Source organism: Callospermophilus lateralis, chromosome 1 (genome assembly GCF_048772815.1).
Source record: "Callospermophilus lateralis isolate mCalLat2 chromosome 1, mCalLat2.hap1, whole genome shotgun sequence".
In the NCBI taxonomy this organism is placed as follows: Eukaryota; Metazoa; Chordata; class Mammalia; order Rodentia; family Sciuridae; genus Callospermophilus; species Callospermophilus lateralis.
In genome coordinates, this window is record NC_135305.1 from 128,968,627 (window position 1) to 128,981,503 (window position 12,877).

Consider the following 12,877-nt stretch of genomic DNA (forward strand, 5'->3'; position numbering starts at 1 on the left):
CCCAATCGAACCTCCTCCCCTTTGAAAACATTCCCTTTCCCAGAAAGGGATAATGCACCTAAATTCTCCCATAATCCCAGTGACTCTGGAGGCTCAGGCAGGAGGATGGCAAGTTCTAGGCCAGCCTGGGCAACTTAGTGAGGCCCTGTCTCAAAATGAAAGATTAAAAGAGCCGGGGATGAAGCTCACTGGTAAAGTACTCCAGGGACTAAAAACAAACACGAAACAAACAATAAACACCTAAACTCTGACACAAGTGCCACCTGCGGGTTGGATAATAATGTTCTGTCAGTGCCAACTTTCTAGGCTTGACAAAGCTAATGGTTCTGTGGTTTGCTTCTGAGAGGAAACAGGAGAAGGTATATGGGAAAGCGCTGTATCATTTTTGCAATTTCTTATAAGTCTATAATTTCTTAAAGTGAAAAAGATTAAATCTAAAAGAACCTGCTCACATGTCGGAGGAGCGAAGGAGCTTGGTGGAGAGAAGAAGAGGGATGGGGGAGAGATGAAGGGAAGGAGAGGGTGACGGGATTCCACACAGAGAGAGATTCCATTTGACAAAGTCCCCAATGGACCATTAGTGCAGTTAAATTAAGCCAGGCCCTACAATGTCTTTACTGTCCATAACTTCTGTTTTTTAAGTAGTGATATTACATCTTCGGAAGGAGAACAGATTGAGACTCGTCTTCCAACAATTCCACCTCCACTGACTCCCCACCTGCCTGAGACTCAAATCCTTTCATCTGCACACGTGTCTGGGGCCCTTTTGTGCTTGGAGTTTCTAGTGACTGAATTGCTCTGGAGCGTTTAAGAACTCTGCTTCCAGCTGAGGTGCCACATCTTGGACAGGAGGTGAGGCTGACCTCCTCTCCCAAGGACCCTGGTGTGTGGATAGAAAGATCCAGGGGAGCAACTCCCACAATATGACCAAGTCCGGAGTCACACACCCTTTGCTACCCTCTGTGCTCTAAAAGCTCCTGTCATTAAGTTCAGGCCTGGTGCCATGGGAGGCAACACGACTTTGAGGGTGATGGTGGTGATTTTGTGCAGAGTGCATGTCCTTTGCAGCTAAAATAGAATTCAATGCTCATCTAAATTTCAGTGGATCGTCACAGCCAACATTTTTATGTGCCAGACACTGTTATAAGTACCTCACAAGCAAATATTAGCCCATGAAATTGTCCCAATGCTATGCGAGGAGGCCCTTGAGCTCAATCTGTTTTTAAGATAAAGAAATAGAGGCATGAGGGAGTTGGTAACTTGCCAAGTCACACAGTTGTCAGTGGGAGAGACAGGACAGGACAGAGGACGCTGGCTGCAGGACTGACGTTCTCCTCCACCACACCTGGCTTTGTGATGGACAGGACTGCCACAGCTCCTCCCTTCTGAGGGCAGCCGAAGGCCCTGGACCACAGACCCAAGGATGCAGGTGGCCCCCACTCACAGTCACCCTGGGGGATGACAGCCTGCACTTCCCCAAGACAGAAGTGTGGGGATACAAATGACCCTGTGGTATTACCACTCCTTAACGGTGCCTTCGGTCCCCATCTCCCTGTCTCCAAGTTCAAGAGCCAGGGCTGGGTGCCATCTGAAGTCAGCAGGGTGAAGGACTTACTGAGGACTAACCTCAGGCTCCCAGGTGGGCATTTATCCCTACCCAAGGCCAGAGGAGCCAAACCTCATGCTGAGCATCCTGGCTACAGTCACAAGGTCATGACATCTTCAGGAAGTCTCCAGTGCACTGAGGTCAGGTCCCTTCCACACTATGGCCCGCCCCTTGCTGAACACGGGAGGATTACATGCAAATGACAGGAATCCGGTGGTGAGTCCTTAAATCCCAGAAAAAGCATTTGATTTTATAATGCCTCTGAGAAGATGTTGCAAGAGTCCCTCAATCACATCCAGAAACACTGGCAAGTGAGGATCCACAGAACTCAACACAGCAAGAAATAGCCAGGAGCGCAGGTCTGGGTTCCCTCCCTCACACCATAGATGGATGGATGGACAGATGGATGGATGGATAGATAAATGGATGGATAGATGGATGGATGGATGGATGGATGGATGGATAGATGGATGGATGGATAGATGGATAAATGGATGGACGGATGGATGGATGGATGGATGGAAAGATGAATGGATAGATAGTTGGTTAAAGCAAGTAGAAAAAAATGAAAGAAAAGTCACAAGGGTGTTGACAAGGAAGAAACTTCTGGAAAAAACTATTTGAATCTGAAGGACTAATAAATACCTTATGAGACTTACAGAAATCTGAACATTTCTTATAAAAAAGCGAAACTGACACTAATCATCTTCGTGGCCACATTACCAAAGGAAAAGAAACTGAAGTGCCCATCACTTGCTATCACTCTGTTTCACAAATCTTTTCCCAAACAACTCACTTGACATGTGATTATTTTATTCTAAAAAGAACCAAAGCACAGCTGCAGTATAACCCAAGTCTTTCTTAAATATCAGAGGAAAAGAAAAACCTTTTTTGTTAATTTTTGTTTTTAAAACGAGTCTCAAACGAACATATTTTTCCTGATCATGAATACCCCTCCACGTTTGAGGATCTTCTGGGCAGCTTTTCCTCCAGGTCGTTACCCCAGGAAGCAAGTGCTCTCAAACCAACACTTTGAGACTTTCCAGAGTGACAGCAGCTAGCACAGCTTGGATTGGTAGATTGAGCCAGCCAAGGGGACAGCCTGCCAGGTGTCCTGGGTTCTTTTTAATTTAGGAATTCCTTGGCCTGTCTGTGTGTAGAGCGCCTTGCTGCCTAGTTTTCTATTGGATGTGCTCCTGAAGTGGCGCCAAGCTGACCCTGGGAACTGAGGCTTTCCCAGCCCCTAGCCAGTAACACGTGAGCCCACCATATTCAAGACTGTGAGCATCACCCCCAGCTCTTCTCCTGCACACGCAAGCCAGACATGACAGCCCCCAGTTCCTGCTCTGATATGCAACCCAAACTGCAGATCAGCACACTTAAAAGTAAAGCCAAAGCCACAGAAACAATCGAATCCCCCTGCCCAACTCCGATGTAAACGCAGGGCACACAGAGGCTGGTGACTTCCACCCTGCTTCTGCAGGCTACGTTTCTACCCTCTCCCCTCTGTTGGGTCCCGCAGGACACACGGCGCAGGAGGAGCTGTTGAGTGACCCCATGGGCAGATGTAGGACTCAGCTTCCACTGCTGGGTGAAAGGGTCCTGATAGGAAGCAAAAAGCACTCTTCCTGAATATCTGTGCCCAGGCATGGAGTGGGACCCCACCTTAGACATACCAAGGATGGCCAGGGGCCAGTGTGGCACCTACCTCAGGATGAAGAGATCCACAGTAGAGTTGCTGGAGATGGTGACGTAGGCAGTGACCACGTCTCCCTGCTTCACCGGCCGGGAGGGCAGCCAGATGACCACGTTGGCGTCCAGACGCAGCTCGCGGAGCTGGGCACTGTCCTGGGTGCGGTACAGGCCCACGGTGCCAATCCTCTGCAGGTGCGAGGTTGCTTCCTGCAGACCCCCCTTACCTGGGCGAATGGCATTGCCCTTTCTGACGTCACCCCCGGTGCAGTCCCCTCGCTCACTCCCCGGCTGCACGGTGTAGTAGAGCTCCACGGGATTCCCCTCAGGCTGTTCAGCAGGCTTCCGCTTCCCCACCACCATCAGGGGGCTGAACCAGCTGGCCGGGAGCTCCAGCTCGGCCACGCACAGCCCCAGATCCCCGCCCAGCCGGCAGCTGCCCCTCACCTCCCGGGTCTCCCGGAAAGCGAAGACCCGCAGGCAGGGCAGCCTCTCCGCTGCCCGATGGTCATCCCAGTCTCTGCCCACGATGTAGAAGAGGATCTGCACCTTGGGCCGGCTTAGGTAGATCTTGTCTTGCAGGATGTAGGCCTTCAGTTTCCAGTTGAAAGTAAACTTGTTGGTTGGGCCTAAAAAATTTGAGGTCGACATGAAGTCCAGAGGCACAACCTTCTCTGCAGAATAAGGCCCATAGCTGGCGTTCAGCACTGGGGGCTGCCTGGCTCTGTACACGAAGAAGGACTCCACCCGGGACTGCAGGCTGGCATTGCCCAGAGGGTCCTGGCTGGCCTCCTTCAGGAAGAAGGAGCTCTCCGCTCTGAGGACGTGGTAGCTCACAGGCAGGTAGGGCGGCAGCGAGGAGAATCTCTGAATGCTGTCTGTGACACCGCGAACTTCTATCACTAAAAGAGGGAAAAGAAAGGAAAGAAAAAGACAAGATTAACAGGCTGCTGAGAGGTTCCCAGGTCTCTGAGCAACTCAGAAATGAAGGCCGGAATTCAGAAGTCCACTTGGCCAGAATATTTATATTCTTTCTAGAAATAGCCAGTAAATGACTCTAGAGGGCCCACAAATTATGCACTCCTATTGGATGGATATAGTAAAATGCAGAGACTTGGGCAGTAATGGTCAATGATTGGTGGTCATCTCCCATGGTTCAGCCCAGCCGAAAGCTGCAAACCACCTGTGAGATCTACTCTACGTGAGATTAAGTTGTATTTAAGGGCACTGGGACATGAATAGGAAAATAGCCCGATGGAATAGAATGAGGTTCATAAATAAGTCCAAGAACATCTGAAGCTTTGTGTGTGATAAAGACGTCATCTCAAATATGAATACAAGTATATGGGGCCACTGGGTAGCCATCTGGGAAAAAATAAAGGTAGATCTATACCTCTTAGCACACATAGGAATAAGCTTCAAATGTACCAGTGATTTGAATGAAAGCAAATGAAGTATTTTAAGTGGTAAATAAAACATGAATGATCTCCTCAATAATCTAAGTGTAGGAAAGGTTTTCTAATTATAACTCAAAATCCACATGCTTTTAGTAAATTACAAATTTGCCTATATGATTTAAAGTATTTGTATTTAAATACCATAGACAAAGGCAAAAGAAAGCTGATAAATCAGGAGAAAATTATTTTCAGTGTATATATTACAGATAAAGGGCTAATATCCCTAATTGAAAAAAAAAAAACACAAAAAACTGAGAAACGGCAAATAGACAATTCACCAAAAAATACACTAAAATTTCCCTTACATATATGAAAATTACCTATCCTAACTTAATCAGCAAATACAAATTAAAACTACAAACCAGGACCATTCCCCCTATCAGATTGGCAGATAAGGACACCAGAGGCAGCAGAGACTCAAGTGGCTTGCTTCTGGCCAAGAAAAGGGAGTCAACTCTTTCGGAAGGCAATTGGCAGTGTCATGACACATTTTCCTTTGACTCAGTGACCCCGACTCCTCAAAATCCACCCTGAAGACACAAGGAGGGCATACACAAGGGGCGCACAGGGTCCTTCAATGCAACCTTGTTTCCAAATGAGACAGGTTTTGCAACTATGTTACATTTTCCGCGGACACATTCCCATGTAGGAAAACATTCCCATGTAGGAAAACGGCAGAATAAACTTGGGTACATCCACGCATGGCAGCACTTCAGCTGCAAAAAGAGGAGCAAGGTCTGTACGGACCACTGTGGAGAGAGCTGCAGAACAGGTTTGTATGAATCACTGGGGAGAAAATTCCAGAACATCACACACAGTGAAAAAGCCAAGTGCAAGAGACATGTACTGCCTTTTGTGTAACAAAAAAAAAAGGGGGGGGGGGCGGGGGAGGTAATAAAACACACATATGTCTGCTTATATGTGTAAAACCACACAGAAAGAAGGGAAAACTCAGCCTCCATGGGATTGGTTGTCAAGAGGGGCAGGATGGGAACAGGGCTGAAGGGAAGGGGGCCAAGGACAGGAAAAGGGGCAGGACTGGTGAGCATAGTTCCTTGTGTGGTTCTGATGCTCCAGTCATGTTAACATTTTGCACATGATATTAATAATCACAACAAGGATGAACAAAAGCCCCAAATTAACTGCGGACAAGAACAGAAAAACTTAATTCTGTCTCAAAGGAATCCAGAAACCAGACTGAAGAAGGGTGGGGAAGCTCAAACCCAAGCTGGACACACATTTTTCGCTCTGTATCCCAAGGCTAAAGACAAAGAACTGTTTTACGGTATCGTTAGAAAACTTGTTTGGGGCAGAAGAATGGATTAGCAATTCTGAAGCTGCTTTCTGTGCAGTGTAGGACTGAGTGAATGAGAAATATGTAGACAATATAGGAGTTGGTCTCAACCGTCAGGGAAGAGGTAACAAAAAAAATAGAGACTGGGCCCGGGAGGGTGCCTGCAGTATGTTAGAAGGAGGCTGGGGGCAGAGCAGGCTCTTGGTGATTTGAGCATCCAGATAAATGATGATGGTACAGGATTATTAACCACTCAATGAAGTAAGAACCCCTGAGTTGTTATCAATAAAATAAAGTTAGACGGGAGGGAACGTTTTCCCTTGTGGCCTGATCCAAACTGGTGACAGCATTCACAGCACTGACAGATTGAGGCAAGAATCATGAATAGATACTAAAACTCGGTGAGAGTTTCATGAGTGAAAGGATATTCAGTTCCTTCCAGCAGGAGAGCCCCAAGTGGGTCACTAAGGAATAATCATAGGTTTCAGGAGAAACGGGGCAGGAAGCACTTGAACCAAGGGGCCAGATTTCACACCAGCAGTCATGGAAGAAATAGACATCTTGCTCCCCTCACATGCACCCAAGAGAAGGCAGAATCAATTCCCCTGTGTTCCTGCAAATATTCACACTAAAAGTTGCATAATTTACATCTAATGATGAGGAAAGTTCTAAGGGACATTAACGGGCCTCTCATCAAAATGCCCAGGCCAAGAGCAACAAGGAGTGAGTGGGCAAATGTCTCAGAGACGTGGAACCCAAGGGAACATGGAGCAATTTTCTTTTCCCATCAAGAGAAATTTTAGAACAAGTGGCAAAATTTGTTGTTTCCAAAATAGCTAGTAACATTGGATCAACGTCATTTTCCTCATTTTGATAACTGCAATAGTTGTATAAAAGGCTATCTGTATTTTTTTATTATTTAAAAATATTATTAAAAATTATTATTAAAAATATCATTAAAAATTTTTTAATGGTACTCGGGATTGAACCCAGGGGTGCTTTACCACTGAGCGACTTCCCCAGACCTTTTTATTGTATTTTTGACAGGGTCTTGCTAAGTTGCCCAGGCTGGCCTCAAACTCGCAGTCCTCCTACCTCAACCTCCTGAATCTCTACTATCACAAGTGTATGCCACCACCCCTGGATAAGACTATCTTTATTTTTCAGAAATACATTCAGAAATATTTAGTAATAAAGTGATGTGTCTACAATGCATTGTCAAATAACTTGGGAGGTAGAGGAAGCAACTCATGTGAAAGCTAATATGATAAAAATTTTCTTATTTAAGGAATCTGGGAAAAAGATATATGGAATTCTTTTTTACTATTCTTGCAACTTTTCCTTAAGTCTCAGACTGACAACATAAAAAAAAATGCTCAGTGGGATAAATAATATGTAAGCAATAAATAAATAAATAAATAAAATGTCATCTGCAGGTTAAATCAAAATCTACTGGGGGCTGGGAGGTTCCCTCACTGAGGCAGGGAAGAGCAAGAGCCACCCTTAATGTCACCTGTCACCTCTCCCACCTGTTGTGTCTGCATTCATCCCAGCTACCAACAGCAATAAGCCAGCTAAACTCCCTGTGGAGCATTACATTGTTAGGGGACTACTAGGGACTCCCTGCACCCAGGACCCAAGAACTCACAGCACTCCAAGCTCTGTAAGCCCACCTCCTTACCCTGGTCTTCCAAAGCCCCAGGAAACTCAAGACAGGCTTGGTACATGACTAACAGAGAAGCAAGGCACTCTTTCCAACCGAACCTCCTGTTCCTCTTCCAGCTCACGCCAGCACATGCCCCTAGCATCTGGGACCGCCTTGCTCACTGTCCTCTGAATGTGTCCCTAATCCTCTCCTGCAGGGACACTGGTGGTACATCAAAGCTGGCTTTGGTGCTGCAGCCAAATGAACTTGGGTTGTCGAGGTGGCTCTTCAAAGTCACACTGCTCTTCTGGTTCTCTGCCAGGAGGCCCTGTTCTGAGGTGGCCCACAGCAAGGGCACCTTAGCCCCCCTCTCTGTCCTTCAGATGGCCCAGCCCTTCCACCTCCACACTCACTTCAGCAACAGCTTGGAACACACTCAAAAGCCCCTGCCAAGGTGCCGCATTCCAGAAAGAGCTCAGGATCTATCTCTGAGAATCCATGACGATCTAAGCAACTCGGGGAATTTTGTAACATCCAGCAGGCTAATTGCCACATCTAATGCTTTTATTTTGAAGTATTCATCTCTGTCCAAAAAAGCTCTTAAAACTTGAAGTGCAGAGATTTAGAGACTCATTTTTCTGGGGAGGGGAGTGGGCCAAGGACTCCCAAAGCTGCAGAATGCAGGACGGAAGGCACCTGGTGTCGGGGGGCATCCTCAGGAGCACTTGTCAGCAAGCTCCCCTACCTCACTACCTCACTCTCCCTGCACCTAAGAGCCGGATGGGGACTTTCCTCTACTTTTTTTTTTTTCCCCTTTTAACTAAAAACAAATTCTAAACGGTGAACCTTCTGTTCTTGAGCAGATGCTGTTTAGTCTCTGCAGACTAGAGTGTCTGCCTCCTCTTGTAGGCTTCATCCATTATTTGAAGAGTCCATTTTTTCCCCTTGGGGTGGAACAGAAAGCATACAGCTTCTATCTTTCCACTGAATCTAGTTCTGAATTCTCCTGGGCCATGAGATTTACCTGAGCCCAGATGTGGTCAGCGAAGGAGTGGGGTCTCGGCCACAGTCAGATCCAGGCTTGATCTACTCCCCTGCCATGGGGTCCCGGCCACGTTCTCAGTTTCTGCAAACACATTTCCATGGAAGGACAGACACGTAGGTGGACAGATCTGGGTACAGACAATGGCCCTGTCTCTTCCTGTGGCTACACTCTGTGTGTGACCTTCAAGAGGTGAGGCCTATTGTTCCACCTCTGGAATTTCTTTGGCCAACAGAATATGGTGGATGTTCCAGCACTGAGCCTAGGTCTCCAGATGTCAAGCAAGGGAGAGGTGGGACATTTCCACTCCCTGCCTCCTGGAGCTTCATGACATCCCCAAAAGGAACCAAGCCAGGCAGTCCTGTGGGGCTGAGAGGTCATCAGAGGACCGCAGCCATCCTAGCATCCTGAGGTGTCCCGAGGAGAGTGGGCCTTCCTGCACCAGGCAGCCCACAGCCAGCCCCAGAGGAGAGAGGGAGCCTGGACCAGCCCAGCCCACTCCTGCCCAGAACAGGACCCCTGGTCCCAGGAGACGTGCCACTTGATCGCAGCCTCCAGCTCTTTGGGTATTTTTCAAGAAGCAACCCCTGACCATCAAGAGTAGACCTTGGGCTGGGCTGGGGCTTGGTGGCGGAGCTCTTGCCTAGCACGTGTGAGGTCCTGGGTTCAACCCTCAGTACCCCATCAAAATAAATAAATGACATAAAGGTATTGTCCATCTACAACTAAAGAAGTATGTTTTTTTTTTTTTTAAAGAGTAGACCGTGTTGGGGATGTGATTTTAAATGCCTTGGAATTGAAGATGGTGAGCCCAGAATTCCAGGCAGCTCTTCACAGTCCTGCAAGGGAGGTACCACCAGGGCCACTTCCTACCGGAGAGGTTCCACCTATCTCCAGTCCTCCCACCTCAGGGCCAGCCAGGGCTGCCCTTTCTGCCCCGCTGTGCATTTGGTTTCTAGCTCTTCTACGCTCTTCTCGGCGGCGGTCCCGAACTCCACACCAGTGCAGCGTCCCTCTTGGTCCCTGGTGGCCCGGCCCCCACCCGGCTTCTCTCCATCTTCTCTCCCACTGAGTCGTCTTCACGTTCCTGAGTGTCGGGTTAGCAGCTCTCTCCCCCAGTGGAATGGCAGTCCCGCGCAGGCAGGGGGGTGCTTTTATTCGTCACAGTCCCCTCCTGCCTGGCCTACTGTGTGCACAGTAGTGTCCCACAGGATGCTTGAGGTGTGGTGTTTGGCCAGCGGTGCAGATTTAAGCGAGGGAGAGGGCACGGGTGTGAGGCAGAGCAGTCCCGGCCCCAGATCTGAAGGCAGGACCTCCCTCACACACTCCAAGGCCTGGAGTCGCTGTCCCGGCACCCTCTGCAGGGATGGCAAGTCCCTGCAGTCATTCAGTGTCAGGGCCTGGGAAGTTCGGAGGAAAGCTGGTCTTCACTAGGGTCCCCCTGGCCTTTCAGCCTTTCCCAGAAGTAAGCCGAGCTCAACTAATACTCCTGCAGCAGACAGGAAGACTCTTCTGTTCACCCATGAAGGCAGGCACCAGAGGTGCCCGTCCCTGGGGCTTCTGACTTCCACACACACTTCACTAAGCAAGCGCCTGCCCTGGCCACCTGGGACAGCCTTGTGCACATGGCTCCACCTGAGGTGGCCTTCCAAGCTTGGGATGGCCCCTCCCCTTCATGACTTCAGGCAGACTTTTAGGCACTGTTAATTAGCCAGGAACCTTACTAAAAATCGACAACTTTATTGACTAGCATTAAGGTTAATAATGCATTAATGTCCATGAAAAAATAAGCTCTTCAAATTAAAAAAGATAAGAGCGTGCTTAAAATACAAACACAAGGTCACGAGCTCCAGTTTGCTGCCTGCCGAGAGGTCAGGCCCTCTCATCTGACCTTGGCTTGTTAAATGGGAAGCTTATCCAGTGTCAGGTGGGAAGATCAAGAGGCACCTTCTCTTCATAGGATGATTCAGACAGAATCGGGAAGGGGATCGCTTCTCAGTGGTGAGAGTGATTTCAAATCACGTCTGGAAACCAGCAGACACAAGTTCATGTGAGCGGCTCCCCCATCCCCGGGGTGGGCACAGCCCCATCGGTACCCCCTGGGTGCCATCCCCACATATCCTGGTGATGGGAAGCACAGGCCCAGCAGACCAAGGGAGCACAGGTGATGGCCAGCCCTGGGCTGGGTTCTCCTGAAGCCTCCTGTCCCAGCTGCAAGGAAACCACCCCGCAGCTGCTCCCACCAACGTCCCCCAAAAGACAGGACAGCTGAGTGGTTTTGTGGGTCTGAGTGGCCCTGGTAAAGCCCAGAGCTGGCTTCCAGAGGCCAAGGCCTAGTGCTGGGGGTGACTGACAGCCGTGCCTTCCCATCTGGCCTCCAGGTGGATGGCAGGGTCCCTCCCTGTCTGCCTTCCTGCTTATCCACGTCCTTCATCTGCTTGCTGTCACCGTCAGGGATACTGTGTCCCCATCGGCTGTTCATCCGAGAACTCCACTGCCAAGCCACTGCGGAAATTGAGTTTTTGAGATTCCGAGATAGTGGACATGGGAGATGGCTGTGCCACTCAGCACCGAGGAGCAGCCCGTGGGAAATGCCTTGTGAGCCAGCAAGTGCACTGCCTCCACCACCAGGCTCTCCTGCAAGCAGACAGGTGGGTCCCTCAGACGCCGTCCTCTCTGGGCTGAGGTGGAAGGCTGGGCAGTGCCTGGACAGTGGAAGGGAAGGGAAGCGGGCAAGGACCCTAGGAGGGGAGCAGCGCAGGCAGGAAGCACAGAGGGAATGCTGAGGACCTGGTGTTCGGACAGGAGGTCCGGCCAGCCAGGAGTGTGGGACCAGACCTTGCTCTGGACGGTGTGAGCAGGGGCTTCCCACAGCCCCATGGGAATAGTCACAGTGGCGTAATGGCTTTGGACAGTCAATGGTGGCCCATGTAGGATGACGGTCCTTGCAAGACTGGAACAGACCTGGAAAGTTCCTCTCGCCTCGTGACACTGTGGCTGTCATTATGTCCCAGTGCAAAGCAAGACTTGTACTTCTGTTGGGAGGCTGCTGGGTGCCAAGCTAATGCACGGCCAGGTGTATAAACAGGTGGTACAGCAAGTGTGCACAGCACATGATGCTTGATAATGACAACAGGTGACAGTGTCCCTGGACCGTGTGCCTATGACACTGTGTTTTTATTGGAGGAGTGTCCTCCTTCGACTTTTAAAACAGTTAACTGTAAAACAGTAGCAGTGGTACACGGGCAGCAGCCCTGAGCACCGCAGCAAGGGCCATGCCCAGTGACTGACCCATGTCACCAGGACCCGTGTAAGCACATTCCGTGGTGTTCCAACAGGGATGGCGCCGGCTAACCATGAGATTCTCAGGAGGTGCCATGTCGTTGGGCAAGGGTGCCCACCAGGTGGCCCTTCCTCTGCAGCAGGACAAGGTGGAAACCTCTTGGAGTGGGAGCCCAGCACCATAGAATTGCCTTCGGGAGAGCAGAGGGCTTCCCCAAAGGCCATCCCATCACTGACTCTCAGAGGAAGGTGATCTGGTCCACCAGCCGACAGTCGGCAATGTCTGGAGACACCCTGTAAAAGGGAAGAGGTGCTGCTGGTGTTGAGAGGCCGAGGCCAGATGTCCCCGAGAGCCTCCAACACACAGAGCAGCCCCGCCACACAGAATTGCCCAGGCAAAGGGTGCGTGGGGCCCAGGTGGAGAAATCTGCCCCAGTGACCCACTCAGAAAGGAAGAGGTTTGTCAGAGTGGCTTAATTAGGAAGGAACATGATTTTAGCCAAAATTTTCTCCAGCACAGGAACTAGGAAAGCATTGCAGTAACCATTCCTGAAGTCAGACCATGTCCTCAGGAATTAATGAAGTCCTGAAGTCCTGTCCCCAACAGAACTTTTTTTTTTTCATTTGTTTTGCAAATTCTTTAAACTTCTGAGCCTCAGAGTCTGCATGTCTGTAATGGGAATTACACAAGCTCCTCAGTAAGAGCCACAAAGTTCTGAGCAAGCTTGGCAAGGGGAGACCTGGTCCTTCCTACTGATGTTACCGTCATCATTTCAATAACGTTGACAAGTATAGCAAAAGGCTCTCACAGCCTCGATATGGGGGACATCCACCTGGGAAGTAAGAATGTTGGGAGGTG

General features: G+C 49.5%; 1 protein-coding gene across 1 annotated transcript in view; it reads right to left on the reverse strand.

The window, feature by feature from the left end:
• Tmem132c (transmembrane protein 132C) overlaps positions 1 to 12,115 on the reverse strand; it is a 180,584-nt gene extending 168,469 nt beyond the window's left edge. Inside the window, exons 1-2 of the mRNA XM_077110130.1 lie at positions 12,028 to 12,115; positions 3,315 to 4,200 (exon numbers count right to left, since the gene is read on the reverse strand). Coding sequence (XP_076966245.1) covers positions 3,315 to 4,200; positions 12,028 to 12,115 — 974 coding nt within the window. The remainder of the gene's footprint in view (positions 1 to 3,314; positions 4,201 to 12,027) is intronic.
• Between the last annotated feature and the right edge of the window lie 762 nt (positions 12,116 to 12,877).